Genomic DNA, 24,808 nt, shown 5'->3' with positions numbered 1-24,808 from the left:
AGGCATGGTTTGCCGAGAAGGACATTTCGCTTCTTGAATGACCTGCTGGCAGTCGATTGCAATCCCATAGAGAACCTATGGAGAATCTTGGCCGAGATGGTCTATGCAAACGGATGACAATTTGACAACATTTCCAGTCACAAGTCAGTAATTTAAGAATGTTGGGCTATAATCAATATGTCAACACTTTAAAAGCTGTCTGACTCGATACCAAATCGAGTTTTCAAAGTGATCCAAAATGGAGGTTGACATACTAAATATTAGCTACCGATTGGACTCAACATTTACCGCACAAATTTTCTTTTATTGAAATTTTAGGAAGCGGCTTACCGAATGTCCACCCTGATTCCACATATTTGAATTATTTAGAAAACAAAAAGTGAATTTATGCTTTTTTTTAGAATGAATTCGATGATAATAAACAATAATCGTATTTTACGAGCAAAACTGTACAAAGATTTTTTGACTTATTTTTAAAAATATCGAGGAAAAATGGGGTTGCGGCTAGACGAATGTCTACCACTGCAGATTTGTTATTTATAGCAAAATATTAGACTCGTATCTTTTTTATTTTTTCTTTAGGATATCCATTCCCATTTTAGGGTGATCCGAAAAATCCATTTTTGCGCCTTTCCAAAAAATGACTTTTTTCGAAAATCCATTACATTAATTCAATCCATTACAAAATGGGACCTACTGGACCCGTTTGGATGATCGACATATCGAATTAAAGACAATTAGTTAATATTTTCTAGAGAAGTATTACACATGCAAAAAAACTAGATTTTGTTTTCGTAATTATTGCTTGTACTTAATTTTTGATGTTTTCATGGCTTTGGACTAAAGGGCGCTATATTTTTTATATTTTTTCTTGAAAGCTGAGGTTAACTTCACAAGGAATAATGTTAGGTTACATTATTCCTAGCACTTTTTTGAGCATCCCCTGCCAGAGAGAATACCTTTTCCTACACCAAACCGATACATCCCACCAAGTCTCAATGCTGGGCGACTGCAACTCGCCTCCGCCGGGTGTTGTGTGTTGTGCGGTCGGTTTGGATGACTCAGGACTGACCGTTCCACAGTTTGTGCTTAGTATCGCTTTAAGCTCGATTGCGTACGCATGCATTTACTGGTTCCTTCTCGCGTTCGAAAAGGTTGGTACCAACTAGAACGGCTCAGTGCTAGAAATCAATGTGAATCGTAACAAGTGCGTGCGTTAGTTTGTACCTGCTACTACAACTAACTAATCAGATCAATTCGCAGTGACCCCTCCTCCGCTCTCTGGCAGTACGGATGTGTGAAATAACAAGAATACTCGCGGGTCGCGAATGCGTCAGCTGACGTTGTTCGATACAAGTTTATCTTTTTATCGGCTGCTGGGTGTTAAGTTAACAAGTAATCAGTTCATTAGGGTCGAGTGTGCTAGTGATTTAAATAGCTTTAGGGTGAATACTAGCTTGGTGGATAATTGGAGAAAAATATGCGGCTTGTATAGTGAACCTGCTGTTTCAAGGTTCGAGTTGCTGTTTTCACATACATAAAAGCCGGAAGATATTGAATGTGATTTATTTATTCTCTGCGGTATGACATCAAATGAGTTTGTTTTGGTGATATGAGTTTCGTGGTTATCATAATTTTCACTATCACCAGGAAAGTGTGTTGTTTCCCATTGCCAAATTGCTCATTACTTCATATCATTTACCTATGAGTTTGTTGTTACATTCGATTGGCTGTTCGATAATCTTTGTGAGTATACTCAATAATCCTAAGGCGGTAACACAATATCTTTTACGCCCTTCAGGCGAACGAATCTGGGCCACGATCAGTGAGTTTAATTAAATATGCATCTAGAATTCCAATCCCCACAAAATTTCCACACTTTTCAAAACCTACAACCGGACGTCAGTGTCAGGGCATAATCGTCCCATCGGTGGACCTTCACATTCGCATATTTCAAGAGCCTCGCAAGAGGTCAATACTCGAGTGAACCGGTAGCTCGCAGTTAAGAATCTCAAGGATGGCCTATAGTGCGTTCCACGACAACCTCAAATCAATCCGTTGAACTTCTGCAGAGCTACAACACGGCCGCCACTGGTCGGTAATGTTGCATTTTGTCGCCTGCTGGACATCGCCAGTCGCCAGCATGTCGGCATCAGCATCTTTGTTTTTGCCTGGGTGTCGTGCACCTCCTCTCTGCCTCCTTGGTCATCAGAGAGAAGCGTGGCGCGAAATTATTCACTGCACACCAGTATGAGCCACGCGAATGAGGCAGAAATGAGAAACGTGATCTTGTACGATCGTTGCTATCAACAACAGCATTAATACTGTTTGTGTTTGGTTAGGCCAAAAACTGGAGGAAGCAAAATTCTGACAGGACATGCGTGCTTTTTTGTGTGTTCATTTATCATATAGTTTCTCTTATTCCGGTGTAATTGGTTTGAAATTAATTTAGCAACTATACGCAATACACTCTGGGTCGATAATAAAAAGGTGCATTATTGACAAAACACAGTATTTTTCCTGATAATTCTACAAAACAATATGAACAATACTATGATAAACATCCATATTTTTCTGTGATTCTAGGACAACATAGTTGAGATCCTCGAATGAACTTTACCGATGTCAAGTCATGTTCAATTTCTTTCAAATTTTCATTGATTTTCGTCAACATAAATCGATCATTGTGGAATCAATTTGCGTATTTGCGTAAAAATAAATTCATTCTGACTTGAAAAATTCCAAGCTTCAAACAAAGACATTCCGTCTTTCATTTCATTTCATTTCATTTATTCAAAAACGTCAACAGGCTTTACATAAGTGCCCTAATGATCGACCTTACTACTGATCTACAAATACTTCTTTAAACTAACTTATTGGTAAACTAAATCTATGTGAGGACTACAGAGTACAGAGCTTTAAGGGACGAACGAGAAAGATGACAATCGAAACAGGAACTACATCGGTTAAACACACGACACATACTAGAAACGGGTTTATTATAACCGTAATTAGTGCGTGATGATGGGAGGAACAAGAAATTATTGGTACGCAAATAACGCCGGCTAATGTTGAAATTTATCAACCGAAGAAGTTCAGGACAATCAATGTTTGATAAAATCAAATCTGACGTAAATAGGGCCTTGGCAACATCTCTTCGAGAACGTAATAAGTCCAACCCAATCAGTCTACAACGGTCCTCATAGCTTGGAAGATTGAGAGGATCATTCCACGGCAAATTGCGCAAGGCGAATCGGACAAATTTCCGTTGAATTGATTCGATTCGCTGAATGCTATTTTGGTAGTATGGTGACCATACTACACAAGCGTACTCGAGAATTGAACGTACCAATGCGCAGTAGAGTGCCTTTATGCAATGCACATCTTTAAACTGCTTTGAAACGCGGAAAATGAAGCCAACCGATTTGGATGTTTTGGACGTGATGTAGGAAATGTGGGGTATCACCGATCTTCACCGACATGACACGGTCGGTTAGATAAGAACGTAGCCAGCTGAGAAAAGAGCCGTTGAAACCAAGGCGCTGAAGCTTAGCTACAGCGATGTTATGGTTGATTTTGTCAAACGCAGCAGAGAAATCAGTGTATATTGCGTCGATCTGCTGTCTCCTTTCAAGTGAACGAGCTATGAACGAGTTGATCGTTTGGGCATGAAGCCGTGTTGTTCCTCGGCGATGTAATTATTGCAAGCATGAGAAATGAAGTCTAACACAATAACCTCGAAAAGCTTGGAGATAGCACATAGGCATGCGATTCCTCTATAATTCTTAACATCTTTTTTTGAAAACAGGAAAGATGAATGATTTTTTCCATGCATTCGGAAAGGTACCACTAAGGATGGAGCGGCTGAACAAGATGCTCAGCGGTAACGAGAGGCTGTTAGAGCACATCTTCAAAATTACAGATGGGATATTGTCGGGTCCAGCATTAGTAGATTTCTTCAGATTACCGCAAGCCTTTTCTACAGATTTTCAGTTTATTACAGGGTAGGCTGCGATAGATGGCAGGCAGGGTATACTGGTCACAGTTGCAGAGACCTGATCATTGCTGAGACTTTCGCTAACGAAAACGCCACTGAATTGATTCCGAAATAGTTCACAAATATCTTCTGTAGTGTTCGCTTCAATGTTGTCACGCGTCATGACTGTAGGTAGACCAGATTCTTTTCTTAGACTATCAACGTGTTTCCAGAATCCTCTTGGGTTGGCACGCAGATTTGTTTGGATGCGGCTGAGATACGCGGCGTATAAAGCATTATTCAGTCGTTTGTAATTCCAGTTTGCAGAAGAATAACGGTCCCTCCATAGACAATCGCGATGTTTGGAAAATTTCCTTAAGTAAAATCTTTTCATGGATTTCAATCGTTTTAAGTTCCTGTTTGTCCATGGAGGGCTACCTATTTTACTGGCTTTCTTCTTAGGAACAAACTGTTCGATTGCGTAAAGCAGCACATTGGACAAGGAAGACGTTGATATGTCGATATCACAGTCCTTCAAAATTTCATTCCAATCGATGCTACGGAAAAAACCATTCATTGATGAGAAATCAGCTCTCCGATAGTCATAAAAGGTTGACTCTGCGGTGCAAACGAAACCAAGAGGAGAAGGAGCAGATATAGAAACCAGAAGCGGAGGGTGATGACGACAAAACTTCACCAGAGGAGCAGGTGCTTGGGTTACAACTGTGCTGTGAACGATTTCCGAGCTTACGAAGCATAGGTCGAGCGTGCGGTGGTTATCGTTAAGGATTTCATTCATCTGACACAATCCAGCGGTACTAATCTCATCTAATAGACGCTCATTCAAGCGGTTCATAGTAGACTTTGAATAAACAGGATACAAATATTTCGAAGCACATTGGGTCCAGCCGATACCTGGTAAATTGAAATCTCCAAGCAAGAGTATAAAGTCGATCAACTTCATTTGATACGTAATCCAGTTAAGCAATGAAATATGTTGATCTATCACTGTAGAATCGTTGGTACGATCAGGAGGGATGTAAACAACTCCGATAAAAATTGTACGATTGTTCAGCAAGACGGTAGCCCAAACTTGTTCCACACTGCGTCCATCGGGAGGGAATAGTTCGCGCGATTCAATATTTGAATTAATTGCCAGCAGAACCCCACCACCAGTCACTTTGCTACTGTTCACAACAGATCGGTCAAGACGGTATACCTTGTACGATGAGTCGAAAATTTGTTGCGACAATGTGTTGTTGTTAAGCCACGTTTCAGTGAAGGCAAAGACGTCATATGAGTCATCAGAGCAGGCGAGATAATAATTGACAATGGAAGTGTTCATACCACCAACATTCTGATAATATATCAGCAGTTGATTTTTTACACGAGATGGATTCACACGTGCCTCAACATGTTTTGTTGCGATGGAGGAGAGGGGGCTCTTCGAGGGAGAGCGCGTTGAGGCTCTGAATTGAAAAATCGAACAGGAGTATTGTTCTGATCCTGCTGACACTGTCCATTGATACGGGGTTGTATTGGGAGAGTCATTGGATCGTAACGGGCTCGCGTTGGGGGGTGTTCTAAAAAAGGAGCAATAGAGACATCAGTTGGCCAAAAGTTTCTGGAACAGACCAAACTTTCCAATGATTCAGGTACGTTCAATTTGAACGATAGAAAAGTTATGGGTCTATTGGTATCCCTATTCTGACGCAGTCGTTTGTGACATTTAATCAATGTTGGGTCTTATTAGAGGTACAACTTAGAAACTTCCCTTTTCGAAGAAAATAAGGAACTATCGTTAATTACGGGAACACTTCTTTCTTTCTTTCTTTGTTTTTAAGAGGCTTTAAACTTTGCAGTTCATTCGCCTCTAATCAGGGTACACTTAAAATACAGTCTGTTTATAAATATTGCATTACATTTTTTACAACCGCCCCATCGATGTTTTTGCTCACATTTATTCAGTTCTTACTGCACTACTCAAGGTCATCGGTTCACATATTTTTTACATCGTTGAATTTGGAAGAGTCTACCGTACATGAAGTGCTATTGTTCTCGCGATACTAGACCAAGATGGAACTAAAAATATGTTTTACAGCACATGATAAATTCACACTTTAAGGTCGGCCGGCCGGAACCAGATCGGTCACCTTTTTTCAGAAGGAGAAGGATATTGTAAATGCCGAATCGGCTATATCTAGCGGGCACAAAGTGCCTCACGATGTCCAACTTTTTCGCTCCGGAGTGGAACTGGCATTGAGTGTAGTTACTTGGCTGTTTTCGCCATGACGGCTCTAAATCAACTGTTAACTGACTCTTGATCCGCTCGTCGGTTTCAGACAACCTCACCTGACCGTTCATCGCTCAAAACTTTGAGTTCTTTGAGGCACCCCTAAACCATGTCCGATTGAGCTGAAATTTTACACAGGTCATTTTTTTGGGCCAACAAACAAAATGGACATGGTCGGTACTTTAAATTCGATAACTATTTTTTCATTGCCTCTCAGGTAAGTCCCGAAAGGTCGATTTTCGGCCAAAAAAGTTTTTCGAGATGACACCAAATCTCGACGTTTTATGCATTTTTAAGTCATTTGGCATCGAAAAAGAAATTTCGATTTTCGATTTTTTTTGCAGATTTTCGACGATCAAAAAATCAAAACTTTGAGCGTTTTGAGGCACCCCTAAATCATGTCTGATTGAGCTGAAACTTTGCACAGATCATTTTTTGGGCCAATAAACAAAATGTACATGGTCGGTTTTCGAAATTCGAAGATGGTTTTTTTTTCCATACATCCATTGCCACCCTAATACAGCCTTTCCATGCCAAACCGATAAAGTAGTTCTCAGATTTTCGTGAAAAGTGGTAGTTTTGTTCTTTATCGCAAAACATTAGACCCGTATTGTTTTATTTTTTCAGTGGGGTGACCATTTCCATTTCAGGGTTGTCCGAAAAATCAACTTTTTCTTTTTTTTTTTTTCAAAAAGGACTAGCTAATTGGCTTTTATTTTATGTGTTGATCATCTGAATCAATCCACTAGATCAAAAGTTATGAATTTTCGTGTTGGAAAAAAGAGGAAAAAAATATTTTTCGAACCATCGGTTAACTTTGACGAAAAACTGACTTAAAAACGAAAAAAACGCCTCTTTCGTTTCGACATATGTTATGTAAAAATCCTCAGATTTTCAGAAAAAATATAAAAAAATATAGCGCCCTTGGTCTCGAGACTATGAAAACAATAAAAAACGAATACAATTAATAATAACGAGAACAGAATTCAATTTTTGCAGGTTTAGTTTAGCAGATTTAGCAAAAAAGATAAGGTGATTGGTTTTAATTTGATATGTCGAACATCTGAATCGATCTAGTAGTAAAAGATTTCTCATTCAAATTTTAAAATACAAGTCGATATCTTTTAGAAAACAAAGCAGTGCACCAGTTCTTAGAGGGTCATCACCGAGGATGTCACAAATGCTCCCACTGATCTTGTAAAAGTTCAGGAGGTTCTCGTATTTCAGGCAAACACAAACGATGTGATCGATCGAATTGCGAACCTCTCACAGAGAGAATGAAAGGATCCCCTGTTGTAGCTGTGTGATATGTTTCGGTGGCCGGTGCTTAGTCTGGACAAGATTCGCTGCTTCCTCACTGTTTTCACGTCTTTGAACTTGGTTGTGAAACTTTTGATTTTCCAGAGAAACCGCTTCACTTCAGCGGACCATTTTTCTGTCCAAAAAAGTTTGAAAGATGTTGGTGCTCCATAATATGATGTCTTCCAGTGACAATTCACACTTTAGTAGCTGTCCAAAGCTACCGATACCGGAAAACGATCGGCCACATCATCGCCGGTTCTGTCGCTATGTCCGAGGACACCCATGAGGACTGTATCCGGTAGTAAATACCTTCTGATATCTTGTATCCATGTGTGCCTAGACCTAGTCGAGCTGAAGGCATCGATAGTAGGTAATTTTCAAGATTGGTTTGGTTGACTGGACCGCAGTCGCAGTCGACCATCATCTTGATCTTGATCATGATGCGTATTCCTCACCACTACCAAAAGGATGTCGTTCGGATAGATAGATATGAACACTAAAACGTAATATTGAGGTACACCAGTTTCGTCGTGGAGGCGTCTGGAACTGGTATACTCGACTTTTACTTTGAAGGACCGGTATGTCGCGAAGTTTTTTACAAAGTGTTGTAGATTGTGTTCTGCCTTGTTGCCAATGTCTTCAGAACTATTGGAATCCAGGATCGATTGTACGTCTTCCCCGAAATTAGAGCTACCATCTTACCACTACCACACACTAATTTGACGACTCAACAGTTTAGATGAAGCAGTGCGTTGGGTTTTTGAAATCATTAAAAAAGGTATTTGGACAAGGACATCGAACTTAACTCGTATTAGAGCATATTCGAGTGTTGGATTGATAAGTCGTTTCAACTACTTAGAAGAAGTTCCAAATTACCTGATTGAAACCTGTTCACACCCGGCTATCAGGGCTGATAATCAGGCTATTTAGGAGCTCTCGAAACGAAAACAGATGTCCATAGCGAGAGATTTTTCTCTGAAATTGCCCTGGTGTACCGTTTTGCCTCATATTCTGAACACTTAAGCTGTGATGGCCATTAAACAGTGTCTCATTACTCAAAATGGTACTCTTTCGTGAAATTAATTTTTGGATACAATAGAGCCTTATTTTTCATTTGACTACAGTGAAATTGATTCACAAATATATTTTCAAGGTGAAAAATCGAAAATTACATTAATCACATTTGTCTCAAATTCCGAACAGCCAGAATGCATTTGTTTAAAAAATTCATTACTTTTGAACTAGTGGACCGATTCAGATGATCGATGTAGAAAAATATTTTACTCGCTAGAAAATTTGATTTGGTTTTCGTAATTATCGATTGTGTTCGTTTTTTATAGTTTACATGGTTTCGGGACCAAGGGCGCTATATATTTTTGTACTTTTTCCTGAAAGCTGAGGAGTTTTTACATAACATATTTAAAAATCAGAGGTGTGTTTTTTATCGTTTTTGAGTTATTATTTTTCAATGTTAACATGATTTAGTCCTCGTTCGATATTCCTATGCGACTAGACGAGATCTATGCGAAAAGGATTCCATTTTTTTTGAAAATTTAATATTTTTTCAAAGAAGACCAGCTCATTGACTTAATTCAATTTGTCGATAATCCAAATCTGTTAGATAATTCTAAAGTTATGAATTTTTGAATAACGTCGCTTTTGGAAAAAAAGGGAAACATTAGTTTCAGACCAACGATTCACTTTGAAAAAATATTACATTTTTATATTACATATCCAAAAATCAGAAATGTGTTGTTTTATGTTTTTGTATTATAAAATAATCGAGTTCGCCCTGTTACTTCAGGACCCCGGTTTTGTTATTGTGGTTTTAGTTGAAGACCTGGCTAGAAAAATCAATTTTACTCTCGTTGGTTTGCAGCTGCGACCTGCGTTTTGCAAGGAAAAAGCATGCAAACATTTGTTAACAAATGTTCTTTTTATACTGTTGCACCATAATTGGATTGTCCTTGTACCCTAATTTGTGAACTATCGTTGTATTTGCCGGAAAATAGTGTTCAAACATCTGCTTTCGGAATTCGATTCATGCGTCGAAACTTGATTGAAATTTCGAACACTACTTTCACGTTAATTTTAGTAAAGATTTCTCCATAAAAGATTTTTTTAACAATTTATAGTAGATTCATAACGAGATTCTTACCAAACGATCGTTTAAACAGCAATTGAAATACAAATACAATTCACGATGCTTGTTTTCGACGGAATTTGCTAATGCGCACATTTTATCACTGATTTTCGATAGTTACTTTTTTTTGTAAATGGTTAATATTATAAATTATAGGCAGTATCTGTTACTGTAAATTAATTTTAAAATGAAGCCTACTAACCGAAGAATGTTAGGGTTTTCATTATGGAACTTGCTAACGCAAACATTTTATCATTGGTTTTGACTGTCACTTTTTTTTGCAAATGCTTAATATTATAAATTATCTGGCTGTATCGATACCTGTAAATGATGTGAAAATGTAGCCTATAACCCAAATAATGTCAAGGCTCTCATTATTCAACTATTTATAACATTAAAGTTCAGTAAATTCACATTTAAAAGTGTTCGGAATTTGAATCATGCAAAGAAACTTGATTCAAATTCCGAACACTACTTCAATACTAATTTTAATGAATATTTCTGCATAAAATATCATTTTTTTATCCATTTATAGTAGCTTCTCACCTTTTCTAGCACTTAACATAAAAAAATCAAACAAAGAAATTGAATAAACTACAAAAACTAAAAAATTAACGATGCTTGTTTTTTACGCAATTTGCTAACGCAAGCATTTTATCTTTTGTTTTGACTGTCACATTTTTGCAAATGTTTAATATTTTAAATTATAGGCTAAATCAATGCCTGTAAATGATGTTAAAATGTAGCTTATACCTCGAAGAATGTCAGGGCTTTTATTATTCAATTATTTGTAACGTCAAAGTGTAGTAAATTTAGGTTTAAAAAAGAAGTGTTCGGAATTTGAGACTGTTTGGTATATGAGACAAAACGATACGAAGCAAAGCATAAACAGTTGTCTCTATCAACTGCTGAAAATTTACTATTCATTCATCATAATTTTCCACTGGTTAATTTTGAGTACTGTTGTGAATTAATACTGCTATGAGTTGATAATTATTTCAATTTCAATAACATTGCTAACATGTCAGTAATCAAATCTTGTTCTTAATTATGTGTTGTATGAATGATGTTTATAGGCTATTGTGTTATGATTTATTTTATGTTAAATAATTTTTTTAAATATTTGGTATCCGGCCGGATAGGCCATTCAACGATATGAAAAAATATGAATGTTCGACCAGGAAGCATTATCGAACAGGTCATCTCTTTTATTGATAAATACATCTTTCTATGGAAATGCAAATTAGATTTCACGTATGGTTGAATGCAGAAGCGAGTGTTTTTTCAATATATTTATAAACCGTGTCCACGTGGACAATATCTAAACTCCTTCCCCCCTCGCCAATGACAAGCGTGGAAATTTTCGTATCCCCTGTCCCCCTAAAGTTGTCCACCTGGCATGTGGACAGCTCCTTACTAGAGCTTTTCGCCAATAAGGACAAAGACTTCTATGAGAGAGGCATAATCAAGCTACCTTCTAAATGGCATCAAATTATATAACAAAACTAAAAACGATCGTTATCACACACCTCAATTGTAATAATTTAGATGAATTCACGCTTAACTTTTCAATAGGGCCTATCTGTTTTGATCGATTCTCTCTACTGACTTTCTCTTTCAATTATCTCGGTCTGGCATACATATTTTGCGCCAGTTTTGCCACATAGTTTGATAAACGAGGAGCCCTTCTACACTTCTGATCATCGAACAGATTAGGGAATGCTTTTCCCGCTGAGTTATTAGCGATAGAGAATGTCGATGAAGAGAATCGATCAAAACAGATAGGTCCTATTAAAAAGTTAAGCGTGAATTCATCGATGGGTTTCATACTCCGAGACGTTCTGCAGTTTTTTTTATCCAACAGGCGGTGATAATCACATAATTCATGATTCTATCTTTGCATGTCAATGCTCCGAAGGTTCATTCGGTTGAAACATTGACTAACGATAAACATGTAAACAAAGTGATTCTATGATGTTTTCGTAATTTGAACACTAGAATTTCATCCCAGTGAGAATAACTAAGCGATTTGCCTGAAGACGGAAAAATTTAACATATTGTAACTATCATTAATATGGTCAGTACTAATGATACTTGTTTTGATTGCGTCTTTCGCCATACTATCATAAGTATATTCTGTGATGGAAATGTAGCTGATGCTGCCCTCGTTAGTCCGACCATTGAATTCGGACATTCAGAGAAATGTGTAGTGAGGAGGCGTCAATTTTGGGTTCCACGTCGATCGCGCACTCTAATGCGCACTGATTGTAAGCGGTCAACGCCGCGATCCAAATATGGTGACCCTTTGAGATAGTTTACTGATCTCCCAGCGATCTTCTCATTTTGGCTACGATATCATTGATGAGTCATGCGCAGCATAGTGTATTTCAAAGCGCTCAAATTACTGCTTGAGTTGGATGCCCTAAAGCGGAAGGAAAACATGACACGAGGAAGAGGCACTGGTTGGAATGACCTTGACCATTGTCGAACGCGGTTCAGTTACTGAACGTTGGCAGCAGCAGCAGAGCAGCCGTCGTGCGATGGCGCCAGATAGCTCAATGAGTTTATAACGGCCACAAGAGGCAAAGACCGAAGATAAATATAAGTTTATGCCCATATTTGTAACCGGGGTTAACATTACTGCGCAAAAGTCCCGCCGGAAGCAAACACAGAGGACAAGTATGAGTCCGCCACGACCTCCCCCAATGCTTTTATGGGTATTTTTACACGATAGACAAATTGCCCCATCACGACTGTGCCTTTTGTTCGACGACTTATTTATGGTAATTGTATAATGGATTATTATATGCAAAGCTTCCACAATGAGAATGGCAATTTGTGATAATCCGTCCAGGTGGAGTAAGTGCCCCGAACATCCAATTGTGATAGGTTAGCCGGCGGAATCGTGATAAAACCAGCTATACGACAGGTTTGCATTGTTGGCTTTTTGTGGCGATAAAGTTGTAATCAGAAAGGCTCGAATTCCGACCACGGCTAATTTTCGGCCCCACAAACGATATCCTAAGCAACAGTACCTGCATAGAACACCACTGGCACCTAAAAGAGCATCCATATAAGGAAAGCAGTTCCTTCTGTTAGCACCGCTGACAATTCCGGAATCAACAGCAGCAAAGACCGCTGTTGATAGGGTATGGCTTTTGTGCCATATCATCACCACTGTAGATCGTATCACTGGGGATCATTAACAGTTTGCAGCTAAGCTATGTTTATTTTCACACACAGACAGGCTATTAACCTGTCGCGAGATGAACAAAAAAAATTTACGATCACTGCACCGTTGTTCGATCTGTGTTTAATATCCATACAAATCGGGTAATGTCACTACTCTTGACTGTGGACCAGACGCTTGAATTTTTAATTATCGGCTTATTGGTGCAAATCTATAAGCCGATAATTAAAAATTCAACTATTTCGATAAACTATCGAAATAGTCGCTATCAAACGCCTAACTGTATCTGTCAACAAAACTGTAAAATAGCTGCTAATTGAGCGGTGAAACCTGGACAGAAGATTATCCTGAAAAGGTTGTTTTAGGAATTTAATGACTAGAGAAATCAATTCTTTTTGTCTTGTATCAAAGCGATCGAGAACGGTGAGGAGTCCAAACCGCCTACAAACATCATAATAATTGCGATTCAATTCAAAACGATGGTTACACTCACTGGCACCGGTCTGGTTTGGTCTGTCGTTACCGATTTAATGGGAGAAAAGTTAACCTTGCCATAAAACGGCTATTGCACAATACAGTTGAAGAACTTGTCCGGGATTGAGCAATTATAGCCAAACGAGGTTTAATAAACGATATGTAAGTGACGGAAATTATTGCTTATTGTTTCAATTAATTCACTAGCAAAGATTATATTAGGCGCCAAGTCTAAGCGTGCTTATTATTCAATTATACCTTAATTATTACGGTGAGGGGGTACAGAACAATTGGACCTTGAAGAAATCGCCTGAGATTGACGTTCCGATACGTCATTGAATATCGTCATCATCGTCGGTCTTAACACTTTAAACGGGGTATACAAGAAAAAAATGGAATATGCTGCAGTCACACTTTTTTCTTCAAATAAATGTGCATCCAAAGAGTTGACTCAGCCTCGAATTTCTTTATGGTACACAAAGTAGTTGCCTTTGTGTTGTTTGGCTTTTCGGATGATTCACTGATAGAGGAACAAGATATGACTTTATTGTTTCGTTTATAGTTTGGTTTTAATTTGAGCAAGACCCTGAAACTCCGTAAGTGAACCGCACAAGCGCATCAGCGCTGGCAACTGGAATGCAAATGATATACAATTGGAAACATTTAACAAACTTTTGCAATATGCTTCTCTAGCAAAACACAATGGAATCAACGAACAACAAATCATTGTTTTCCTGACCAAAGACGCATTCGCTCATATTTACGCACGCAGAGGGGTCTGTGAATGATTTGAATAAAATTGTGCCACAAGTAGTAGTGCTTATCAATTGTGGGAATTTTCTAACGCGTTGTTCTTGCTCTCAGACACTGAAGCAATCAAACCCAGCTGGCAGCAGCTAGTGAATTCCGAAGCTGGTTAAACATTGCTGAACTTAAAAGACCTGTGTTGCGAATGCTATAATGATGGATAAATAGAATAGCGTAAATGCAAACAAGTGAATGGTACATCCCAAACATACTGTGATACCTCTAACAATCAGTGCTAGCTGCGTGTGTATGATGAAAGTGTTTAGTGCAGTGAATATTCTGGTAGTGAAGAGATAGTTGGAATTTCGTAATAGGAAGAATATTTCAGCTAGTGCTTTTAACTGAATCTGCAGAAATGACAACACTCCTGAAGAACGTCACCAATAGCATTTGGCATGCGTTCAGTGCCCTGCAGCAGGATGACTCGGGATTCGTGGGGAAATCTAAACTGAAGGTAAGTGTTTCTTCTTACATGTGTGGTGCGGTTAATTGATTAATCTTTATATATAAAAGAGGGATTTTCCCACGTAAGTGTAAAATATCATCACAGAAGAACGATTGATCAGATCTGCGTCGTTTATATATCGTTGAGTTCGTCTTCACCCAAATTAGAACAATAGAATACTTTGGAAAATATTTGGGATGATTAGAAAAAATCGAAAAAATGGCTATACATATCTTTATATATAAAATAAGGATATTTAAAATAAAAATGGAAAATTCGAAAATAAAAGGTACGCATACGAGGTCTGTTCGTAAAGTATCGCGGCTATTTTGAATGTTCAGTTAATTTTTGACAACTGCTTTTCTTACACGTGTTTTGGCTCATCTTGGATTTTGACCTATTGCCTATCTCTAGAGAAATCCCTTTGTAGTGCTGACGCTATTGCAATGGAAATGCTTAATGGAATGGGATAGAGTGGACCACTCTATCTACAAAGGCTGTTCTAAAAGTATCACGATTATTGTATACCCACGGATTACTTATATTCGATTTCAGCTGTTTACATGCTCGGGCTTTCGGCACGCTTTGCATCGTTTACATCTTTTCAACCCTCCGTGATAATTTTTTTCGAACTCCGATAAACGTTATTTCGCTCCAAGGTAGGTTCACCATATGTCACAATCAACCTTCGGAATGTGTGCGCGCGCTTAATTTTGTTTTTCACACAAATTTTGATACAGATTCTTCGATTCATTTTTGCAATAGGCAAAAATCGAAGATGAACCAAAACACGTGTAAGAAAAGCAGTTGTCAAAAATTAACTGAACATTCAAAATAGCCGTACTTGTCAGCATAAGTGAGTACCAACATAATGCCACAAAAAAATCTAGAATCGAACATACGTAACCCGCGTAAATTCAAAAGTCGTGATACTCGTATGTATGTTTCGTAAAGAAAATCTTCATTTAGATTAATTTTACAGATCAGAACAATAACATACGAACTCTCTTGAAATATATTCGTTACTAGTTGACCCGGCAAACTTCGTTTCGCCCAAATTGTATTTTTCGTTGTCACATCCACGTTTTCTTATTAAGCGCACGTTAATGGGTTCAATCGCAAAAATATTCATTGCTTGAACTTTTAATTTACCCTTTAAAATTACCTTTTACTATAAAATTCCTAGTACTTCTACCAAAACTCGTCATTATAAAATCAGATTATTTTCAGGAGGAGTGTCTATTCACCATAGAAACATTTCGTTTCCCCTAAAACCTTCACATGCCAAATTTGGCTCCATTTACATGATTAATTTTCGAGTTATACGGAAATTTGTGTTTCATTTTTATGGCAGCCCCTCCTTATAGAGGGGGGAGGAGTGTCTAACTACTATAGAAACATTTATTGCACCCTAAAACCTTCACATGCCAACTTTGGTTTTGTTTGCTTGACTAATTTCCGAGTAATGCCGAAATTTGTGTTTCATTTGTATGGCAGCCCCCCATTAGAGTGGTGGGAGGGGTGTCTAACTACTATAGAATAATTTATTGCACCCTAAAACCTTCACATGCCAACTTTGGTTTTTTTTGTGTTTCATTTGTATGGCTGCCCCCTTCCCCCTTCCCCGGCCCCAAAATCCCTACATAATAATTTTCATGTTGATCGGTTGAGTAGTTTCCGAGCCCAAAAGAATCAGACAGACAGACAGACAGAAAGAAAGGATTTTCGAGCTGTGAAGAAAAGCGAGGACCACTCGACTCCTTCTTAGCTCACGGATCTTCGAAGGAATCTTGTGGTGATTGAAGTCAAAAAGTAATAAGAGATTTAAAGTATTAGTGCGAGAGTCCTTGGTCCTTGGAACCGGCCACGCCGAGTGACTTCACACACTTTCGGTTGAGTCTATCGGAAGATTCTGAGGTTGCAGTACGGCGAAGACCGTTTAAGCCGATGAGATCGTCTGCGGCCACCGTGTATGAGTTATACGAAAAACCACAACCTACCTCTCTCTATACCATCTCGTCAACTTACATGCTCCATTATTTAGTTCCAGTTCGGCCGCATCATATTAACCTTCTAACCTGAAAAGAAAAAAAAACCATAATCATACATACCATCTTTTTGACGTAGGATTACGTCTTTTGGGAAAATATTGAAAATCGAAAATCGAGCACATCATGAAAATTGTCCAATTTCGAAGGCTTATTCCTCAGTCATTTCATGATGGATTGATAAAATTTTTACGTCAATCGATTTCGATACTCCATAACATTTTTTTTATATTGAAGAAAATAATATATGTCATGAAACTAACTACTGGGGGCCTCCGTAGCCACATTGGTTGCGCGTTCGCTTAGTAAGCGATCGATCGTGAGTTCGAAACTCAGGGCCCTCATTGACCATCTTTGTGTTGTTACAGAATAACTACGTCCACGCAACAATCATCAGCGATGGAGATCGATCCACGGTCGAAATATGATCGATTCATCCATACAACTGCTCTACTGTGCAAGACACATTGGGCTGCTGTTCTATAAATAACTCAACAATGATCAATCAACTGTCTCCGCTGTCCGGTCTAACTGGATAATGGAAGAACAGATAGAAAACTCTTACGCCTAAATGGCTGCTACTGTGTAAATGTGTACTATATGGAATGGTATAGAAGGGAATACTCTAACGCCGAAAAATGGCAACTGTGTAATGTGCTAATTATAGATATGATAAATATGTGACATGTACACGATTAAAATTCGGCTCTGTTACAGCTAAAATGCAAATGAGCCTAAAATAAATAAAAGGGACAAAAAAAAAATGAAACTAACTATCGAACAATTGAAAAATCTCAACCCCTAACGGAAATACCCTCTTTTGATTGGTCGAAATTGGCGACACATGCGACACATTGTTGTATGTAGTTGTTGTTAGTCCAATTGAAATTCGCATTGAGTTGAATAAACACTCAGAAAGTAAAAATTATAAACGAAAATTACCTTTTCCATTTCAAATATATTTTCTCTATATTAAAGTAACAAGTAACAAGAAAAATTGATAATTATGTTCGATATTGGTAATTATCTTATATTACATGGAGAGTTTTTTTCATTATTTCGTCCATACATAACACAGGAGGCACCTCGTCTAGGATCACAGAGGGCGGTTTCCTTCATATCTCGTTCCACTTCGGCATCTTTTATCTGATATGCATCATCCAACGACTGTTTACCATACTTCTATCATCGTCACTCGGTAAACACTGGTGGAGTGAACAAACAATACCGAACAACCAAACAAAACTGTCCTTTTCAGGGTCACCAAATCATTATCAAAGAGTTTACTAATGTAATTTTTCCAACATATCTAAAATCAACAGATAGCCTAACGGAATCCTACGTCGACTATGCGGTCGTATCTCGGACACAACCCTCCTGTGACTTTTTTTTATTAAAATTACGAATCCTTATGTTATAGTGGTTCCAACTTAATCCCATGAACTATCGTGAGCCCACTTCGTACTTGGTTGAGAAGCCGACGCTGAGGTTAAGTTCACCTTTGAACTAGCGAATACTTACAATTGGCGATCCACGTGAGAAAAAATATCCTGAATCATTCTGAGCTTAGAAAGTTATGCCCCCAGTCCGATGATGAATCCTTCAGCGGTTGTTCACCTTCATTGAGATCTCCAGCAACCGACACTGCTCCGCCAGTAGTCGAGAATGATAGTACTAACGGAGGGTTGTGCATACCCATCGCTGGCAGTGGCGAAACGGATTCGGAGTTAGCAACGTTGGGTGCACAAAAAACAGGATCCCGTCAGTGGTCACGAAAATTGCGAATAAATCGAGAAAGGTGACTCTAGCCACTAGAGAAGCACCAGCCGCAAAGGTCAAAGAGGGAATCAGATCAACAGCTGAATCGGCATGCGGTTCCTTGAGACTGTTATTGCTGAGTTGGATTATAGAGACTTTGAGCTATATGACAGACATTCGATACGACAACGTGAGAGAAATCGCTGTGCATACGTGTTGGCTCTATCCTTCCATTCCCCGGTTGATGCTTTGATTCTGCAAGTCCCTTTCCCGATTCCATGCAGCCTCTCAAGTGAGAAGAATGGAATTGTTCGCCCTTCTAATGGGGTCCTTACCAGGTATACCCATATTGAGAATGAAGCCTCTACGCCTACCAATGGTAATACCATTTCTACCAGTGGTAGGATGTCCCTTTTTAGAGATCCACCTGTATTCTACGATGCTTTCCAAGGGAAGGTAGCTTTTGAAGGAGGATTATTGCCGAGGAGAGTTTCCGGGTAGAAAGCTGTAAATCTTCCATATTTTGTCCCATCACTCTTATGTTCCATTGAAGAAATGAGTTCTCTGGAATATTGTTCGTCGTAAGATGAATAAAACACGGAGTCGAGTTAGCATATGTCTATAATATTGGGATCAATACTAGTCGACGAGTTAGCGCTCGAATAGGGATACTCCGCATTTCCGCACTGAATATCCTCTCTAGTGGACAATCCCTTGCGGGAAAAGGTACTAAAATTAGTTGTTCCCTCACTGGGGATGCTACTACTCGCAGACAATTTGCTGGTTAGTTAGTTCGTTTACGATCTTTTCCAGCTCTGAGATTCTCTTTCTTAGATTCCCAATAAGAGCCTTTGGGAATCTAAGAGAGAGAAGGAAACGTTGGTGCGCTATTGGTGCTAATCTTCTCAGGAGTTACACTTGGTGCGGGGTCGATTAATCATGAGGACTTTACGACGGCCGCATATGACGTTGCCGTCGTTTTGGCCGTGTCTAGTTTCCTTGTTTCCTCAAAAGAAACGTTAGCGTTTAACTTGATCCTAATAATGTTTGTTCCTTCAGAAAACAGGGCAACTGCTACTATTTAACACGTTGAGCCCGGGATTGTCCTTTCTGCGCCTTCAATTCAGTCCGCATCGAGAGCATTTGCACAATATCTGTGTCGGTCCTCTCCGTTCCAAAAAAATTGAATGTATAAAAATAAAAAAAAAGCCATAGATTCGACCAGAAAGTTGTCACACATCGTTAAACATACGGAAACAAACTTTGTTTTTCTGAATTTCCTTATTTTCAGTCTTCAGAATGCAACTCGGTGCTGATGCGCAACAAGATTTTTGTACCCAGTTGAGCTCCCACTCCTTGTGCACACATGCGCTCTGGCGAATGAGCACGCCCCGAAACACAGATGAAATGTTTGGTTTTCAGCGCCGTTATTACGCCCAGTTTTAACTCATTAAGGACCGCACGTTTTGGGTCAAACTTGAACGCTTCATTTGTTCGGCTCCACGAATAGAGATCGTTTCCTTCGATGTGGATGAGACGAAGACGAGCCAACGGTTGGCCTTGTTAGATTCTTGGGAAACCAAGGATTTAACCATAAAGTGTAGAAAACACGGGTTATTTCGTGATCCATCCGTAATAGACGGAACGCGAAACACGAGAAATCTCGTTGGCGGTCCGTAATATGTTAAGCTGAGTTTTACGCTGAAATTTGCGCCGTGCTTGCGCCGAATATCTATACTGCGCGCTTGAATCTGGATTGCTCTCTCTGTTGAGGTATTTTTCTTCACACAAGCGTATACGGTTCAAATGGGGGCGTGCTGTTGTTATCACACAAGCGAGAAAAAATGTTTAGTATCTGAGTTCTGTTCTACTTTTTTCCCAACCCTCTTGACCTGAACGACTTGTTGAGGTTTTAACTCTCTCTCCAAGTCAACCTCCGACATATCTGTCGCATCACGACAGAAAACCAACCACTTGGACGTATTCAGGGTAGAGCGGAATGTACATTTAACCTCCGTATTGTCGATGATGTTACCAACATACGCAAGTTTTTCAGCTCGGCTCCTGTTGGAAACTTCAACGATGTATTTCCGTCCACGATCACTGGTCCTGGGCCAGGGTTACCAAATCAACAGAATAATCTGTATTTATACATATTTTTCAGGCTTTTTGAAACCAAGCATATGTAGATACAGATTACAGACTTTTTAGGATTTCATACAGATTTACAGATTTTTCAAAATAACGATCCAATATTAGTTATGGCTTGATCTCCATAATATTTTTTCCCAACTCACCAATTTTATTTATATAGCATTCGAATCAGTCTAATTGAGTGTCATTTTGGCATTAATATGTAGCGTATAGTACTGCTTTATCAGGTTCAATCTAAGGCGAAAAGATGCAAAGGTCTGCGTCATCGACTAGCTTTACAATAAATAAATAACACTGTTTATATTTTTCTTAGTGAATACAAATTTCATGTGGATACCATCAACATCGTCAAATTCATAATAACTATGCCAATCAATGATACTAAAGCTAACAGTATGCTTCAAAATTGAACTTATAAATTTAACCCTTTGCGGACGTAATCAATTTCGACATGGTGTCGCACTGGTAGCAATTTTTTACATGATGAAGCAGTGATGTATAACTTTGTGAGATTATGGAAGATGAACAAGATTCTATTATGTTTTGTGAGCTTCTGATAAGTGTTCACTAAACAATGTTTTAATGTTTATGTTTAAAAAATATTTACTATAATTCTTCTTTGTGTGATATCTTTCACATGTACCACAAAAATAATTAGTTTGGTGCATTTCGCCATTTATCTTTCAGTTTGAACATACAGAACAATGCTCTTCACATCTACACAGTTCCGTAATACATGGAGTTTTCCATTAATCCTTTTCTCAAGCATGGATGACAACTTTTGTTCATACTGAGTACCGTTATCTATTATTCATAGTAGCACCGTTTTGGTTCGTAAATACGTTCACAAGACGTTAAAATTCGTTTAGAAAAAGTGTGAACTGATACATTGTTGCATAAATTATAATATTAGTATGCTTTTTTGCTGTGGTGGCTGAGAGCAGATAAACGACGGCAAAACGTTGATACAGATTTCGATACAGATTTTCGGAGAAAAAACACAGATAAAAAGATTTTTTGAGACCAAGAACACAGATTTTATTATGGCAACCCTGGACCTGGCTTCAACGACATACTAGTCGAAGTGGGTCAGTGATTTACTAATCGTAAAGGGGTTCCGAGGAAGCCCCTCTTCATTCTTGGCCTCTAGGACCAGAAAGGTGTTACCGCGCACCGTATTACTCTCTATCCTCTGGGGCAGTGTTGCCACACGTACAGATTTATCTGGAAAGGTACAGATTTTTTCGTTATTTTTGGTACAGGTTCTGTACGGTACAGGGCACAGATTTTCTTCAAAAAGTTCAGATTGGTACAGATTTTTCCGTGTGTGAAATTTCTTACATTTGAACGAAGCAACATTAAGGTACAAAACGACTATTACGCCGCAGTATCGCTTGGTGCTGCTGAGCATTTACAATGCAATAATTGATCAAGATCTGAAGAATGAATACCGTATCCTAAAGGTAAAATTACTCCGTAACGAAACCACAGTTTTAGAAAACGAGCATTTACATTTCTAAAAAGAATTGACGATTCGCTCGTATTTTCGTCGCTCCAATGCTTTCTTTGTAACGTTCTTACTATGTCTCACTTCTCGGCAATTGTCGAGCGATTTTTTCTGAATACAGGCAAACCTTTTTTTGTGCGGGGGATAGGGACCGTGCAAAACTTCACCAGTAGCTTCAAAAAATCGTGTTCGGTACACAATTTGAAAAAAAACTTGTTTTGTGCGGTAGATAGGGACCGCATAAAAAAAAATCCCCCATGAAAATAACTCAAATCCATGCCGTTCATCGTTCGATTTCCTTTTGTTTCCCTGTTTTGTGATGGGACAGTTTGTTTTTACGGTTGCGCGTGGCTGTGTTGTGCTTTCATGTCATGCGCATGTCAGTTGATGGAAGGATGGGAATGAATTGAAAGGTGGATAATTTAGACGCAAATATGCTTTTGTCGCACTGAAATGCATATGAACCATTGAAAAAAGCTAAATGGACGATAACTTCGTCAAATTTGCCTCTTTTTATATACCGCACAAAAACAGGGTTTCCTGTATAATCAGAACAAGAATATGCCTCAAAATCGGCTCAGTAACAATACGATGAACGCTATTTTGAGATCAAAAGATTTTATGAAACGTCGTGGTGGCTGCTCGAATATTTTAATAAATGAAAATATACAATCTAGATTCAGAAAAACTATGTACAAGCATCGTCAAATCCACAAATGACTGGCAAATGTAAATGTAGTATTTGTAGTGAATAAATGAGTATTTTTTTTAATTCTAATGAAATAGATTTTTCTCTACAACGAATATTTTTTGTTGTACAGATTTTTGGAAGAAAAAATTATAGGAGGTTGTGTCCAAGGCACGACCATTTTGTTGACGTAGAACTACGCTGTTTTTTGTACAAATCACTTATAAATAACTTCGGATATTATGTTACACACACACTTATCTTCGCTTTGCGCTCTTCTCAACAGAAGCTCTTTCTTTTAATATTTCCGGTCTCGATTAGCTTAGCTGCCATCCTTGGTGGAGATAGTTTTGCTACTGTCATGTGAAATCAAATGACACACGAAATTCCTATACAATTATTTTCTTGGTAAGCCGATGATAGCCTAGTTCGATGATTCCCTACATAATTGTGTAGTTCAGGACCCTAATGAAATGGCGTCAGTTTGATGTAAGGATTGCAATGCTAGAGATATTTGGTCGTGTCCACAGCTCAATCCGAAACGAAGACATGTGATGACGCAAAACAAGGAAGAACAAACGATGTTCATTGCTTCGTATCTAGAACGATACTGAAAGTTTGCGTTAGCGAGATCCAATATTTTTGCTCCAGGCAAATATTCTCCTTCGTTATTCTTCTTCTTCTTCTTTTCTTTGTTCACGGTGACTGTAAATCATTCCCTTCCGTTGACCATCGATAAGTTGCTCGTTATTGACGGCATGGGTAGGGAAGCTCACAAATGAACAGAACAAATGTTTGGGAAAATGGAAATGCTTCTAGTTTTCATCAATTTAAACTGTTTACACATCAGGGGATTGTAATATGTAGCATAAAAAACAAATCTTAGGGAATTTCCGATTCGTTTGGTATGTAGATAGTCTAAATCCGTTCGCGGAAAACATAGTTATTAACGTTAACTGTATTTCATAAAAACGTGACATGTTTTCTGATTTGGCACCCTTAATGAGGGACGTAGTTCTACGTCAAAAGTACAGATGAGAAAGATTTTTAACCACTCTGGTACAGATTCAAATGTGGCAACACTTCTCTAGGGATAGATTTTCTCCTTCTTTTTAAGACTTGACTCAATAAAAACACTTATACGAAACCCACAAGTCGCTAGGGAAATAACGGCCAGCTGTGCCAGAGCCCTGCGGTAACACAGTAAGGGAAGCATTACTGTGGGGGGTGCTCTGGAACCCCACAGGTACCGTTCACGACTTCCTACTTATATCGCCCCTCCGCCACTCATCCCTTGACACGTTTACTGCCCTCCTTGGATTAGGGACCCGGATAGTCCATTTAGCGTTACCTAGGCTGTACCGTAAGTAGGCGGACTACGTTACACCCCTTGAAGCTGTTGGAAGCGCTCAGCTCCAAATAGTTCCGCGAATGGTGCTCAATTGAATTATACTCGCCTAGAGTGACATGTTCGAAGACCCCTTTCCCAGATTTAACAACAGAACCGGGACGACTATACTGGCGTTGGTTGCAGGACTCGACAGAGTTGGACGGGTTAGGGACTTCCATGATCCCGTTGTTCGTGTTTCCCAGTGATAGAAGCTCATCATTCGTTTTATGCGGGTATTCCGGTGCATGCGCAGCGACGACACCGAATGCACCGGCGATCTTATTGCGTACATCAGGTAGCGATGGAACGTAATTGTCTGAGGAGGATGTTTGGAATACTCCGCATCCACATCCAGGATGACTTAGATTAGGAATTTCCAACAGAGTTAGGCAGGTACGAGTAATCACAAAATGCATACTTGCCTGGTGAAAAACTTTGGACAACCCTTTATCCACTCTCGACCGCATATGTATCACATCATCTGCCGTAGCCACCAGACATTCTTTCTTCCGACTATCACTCGTTCTCGAAAATGACTTATTTTTAAGTCTTTAGGCAATTCACTTCTCATGAAGAATTGAGACAATTGGTCTACACTCGGAACCCCTCAAGAGGCAAAATATATTTCTCAAA

At 38.8% G+C, this 24,808-nt stretch overlaps 1 protein-coding gene across 3 annotated transcripts in view; it reads left to right on the top strand.

Moving 5' to 3' along the window:
- The first annotated feature begins 1,015 nt into the window (after positions 1 to 1,015).
- The window catches only part of LOC129764330 (switch-associated protein 70-like), a 28,276-nt gene continuing 4,483 nt past the window's right edge, over positions 1,016 to 24,808 (top strand). Inside the window, exons 1-2 of one of the 3 annotated variants that reach the window (XM_055763302.1) lie at positions 1,016 to 1,154; positions 14,243 to 14,639. In XM_055763302.1, the coding sequence (XP_055619277.1) occupies positions 14,541 to 14,639 (99 nt within the window). In that variant the 5' untranslated portion in view covers positions 1,016 to 1,154; positions 14,243 to 14,540. Of the gene's footprint in view, positions 1,208 to 13,940; positions 14,640 to 24,808 lie in introns of all 3 variants that reach the window. The other 2 variants (XM_055763299.1, XM_055763301.1) reach the window with 2 other exon arrangements.

This window comes from Toxorhynchites rutilus, chromosome 2, assembly GCF_029784135.1.
Source record: "Toxorhynchites rutilus septentrionalis strain SRP chromosome 2, ASM2978413v1, whole genome shotgun sequence".
Taxonomy (NCBI): Eukaryota; Metazoa; Arthropoda; class Insecta; order Diptera; family Culicidae; genus Toxorhynchites; species Toxorhynchites rutilus.
The sequence above is the reverse complement of the archived record's forward strand: the minus strand, read 5'-3'. Positions and strand labels throughout refer to the sequence as shown.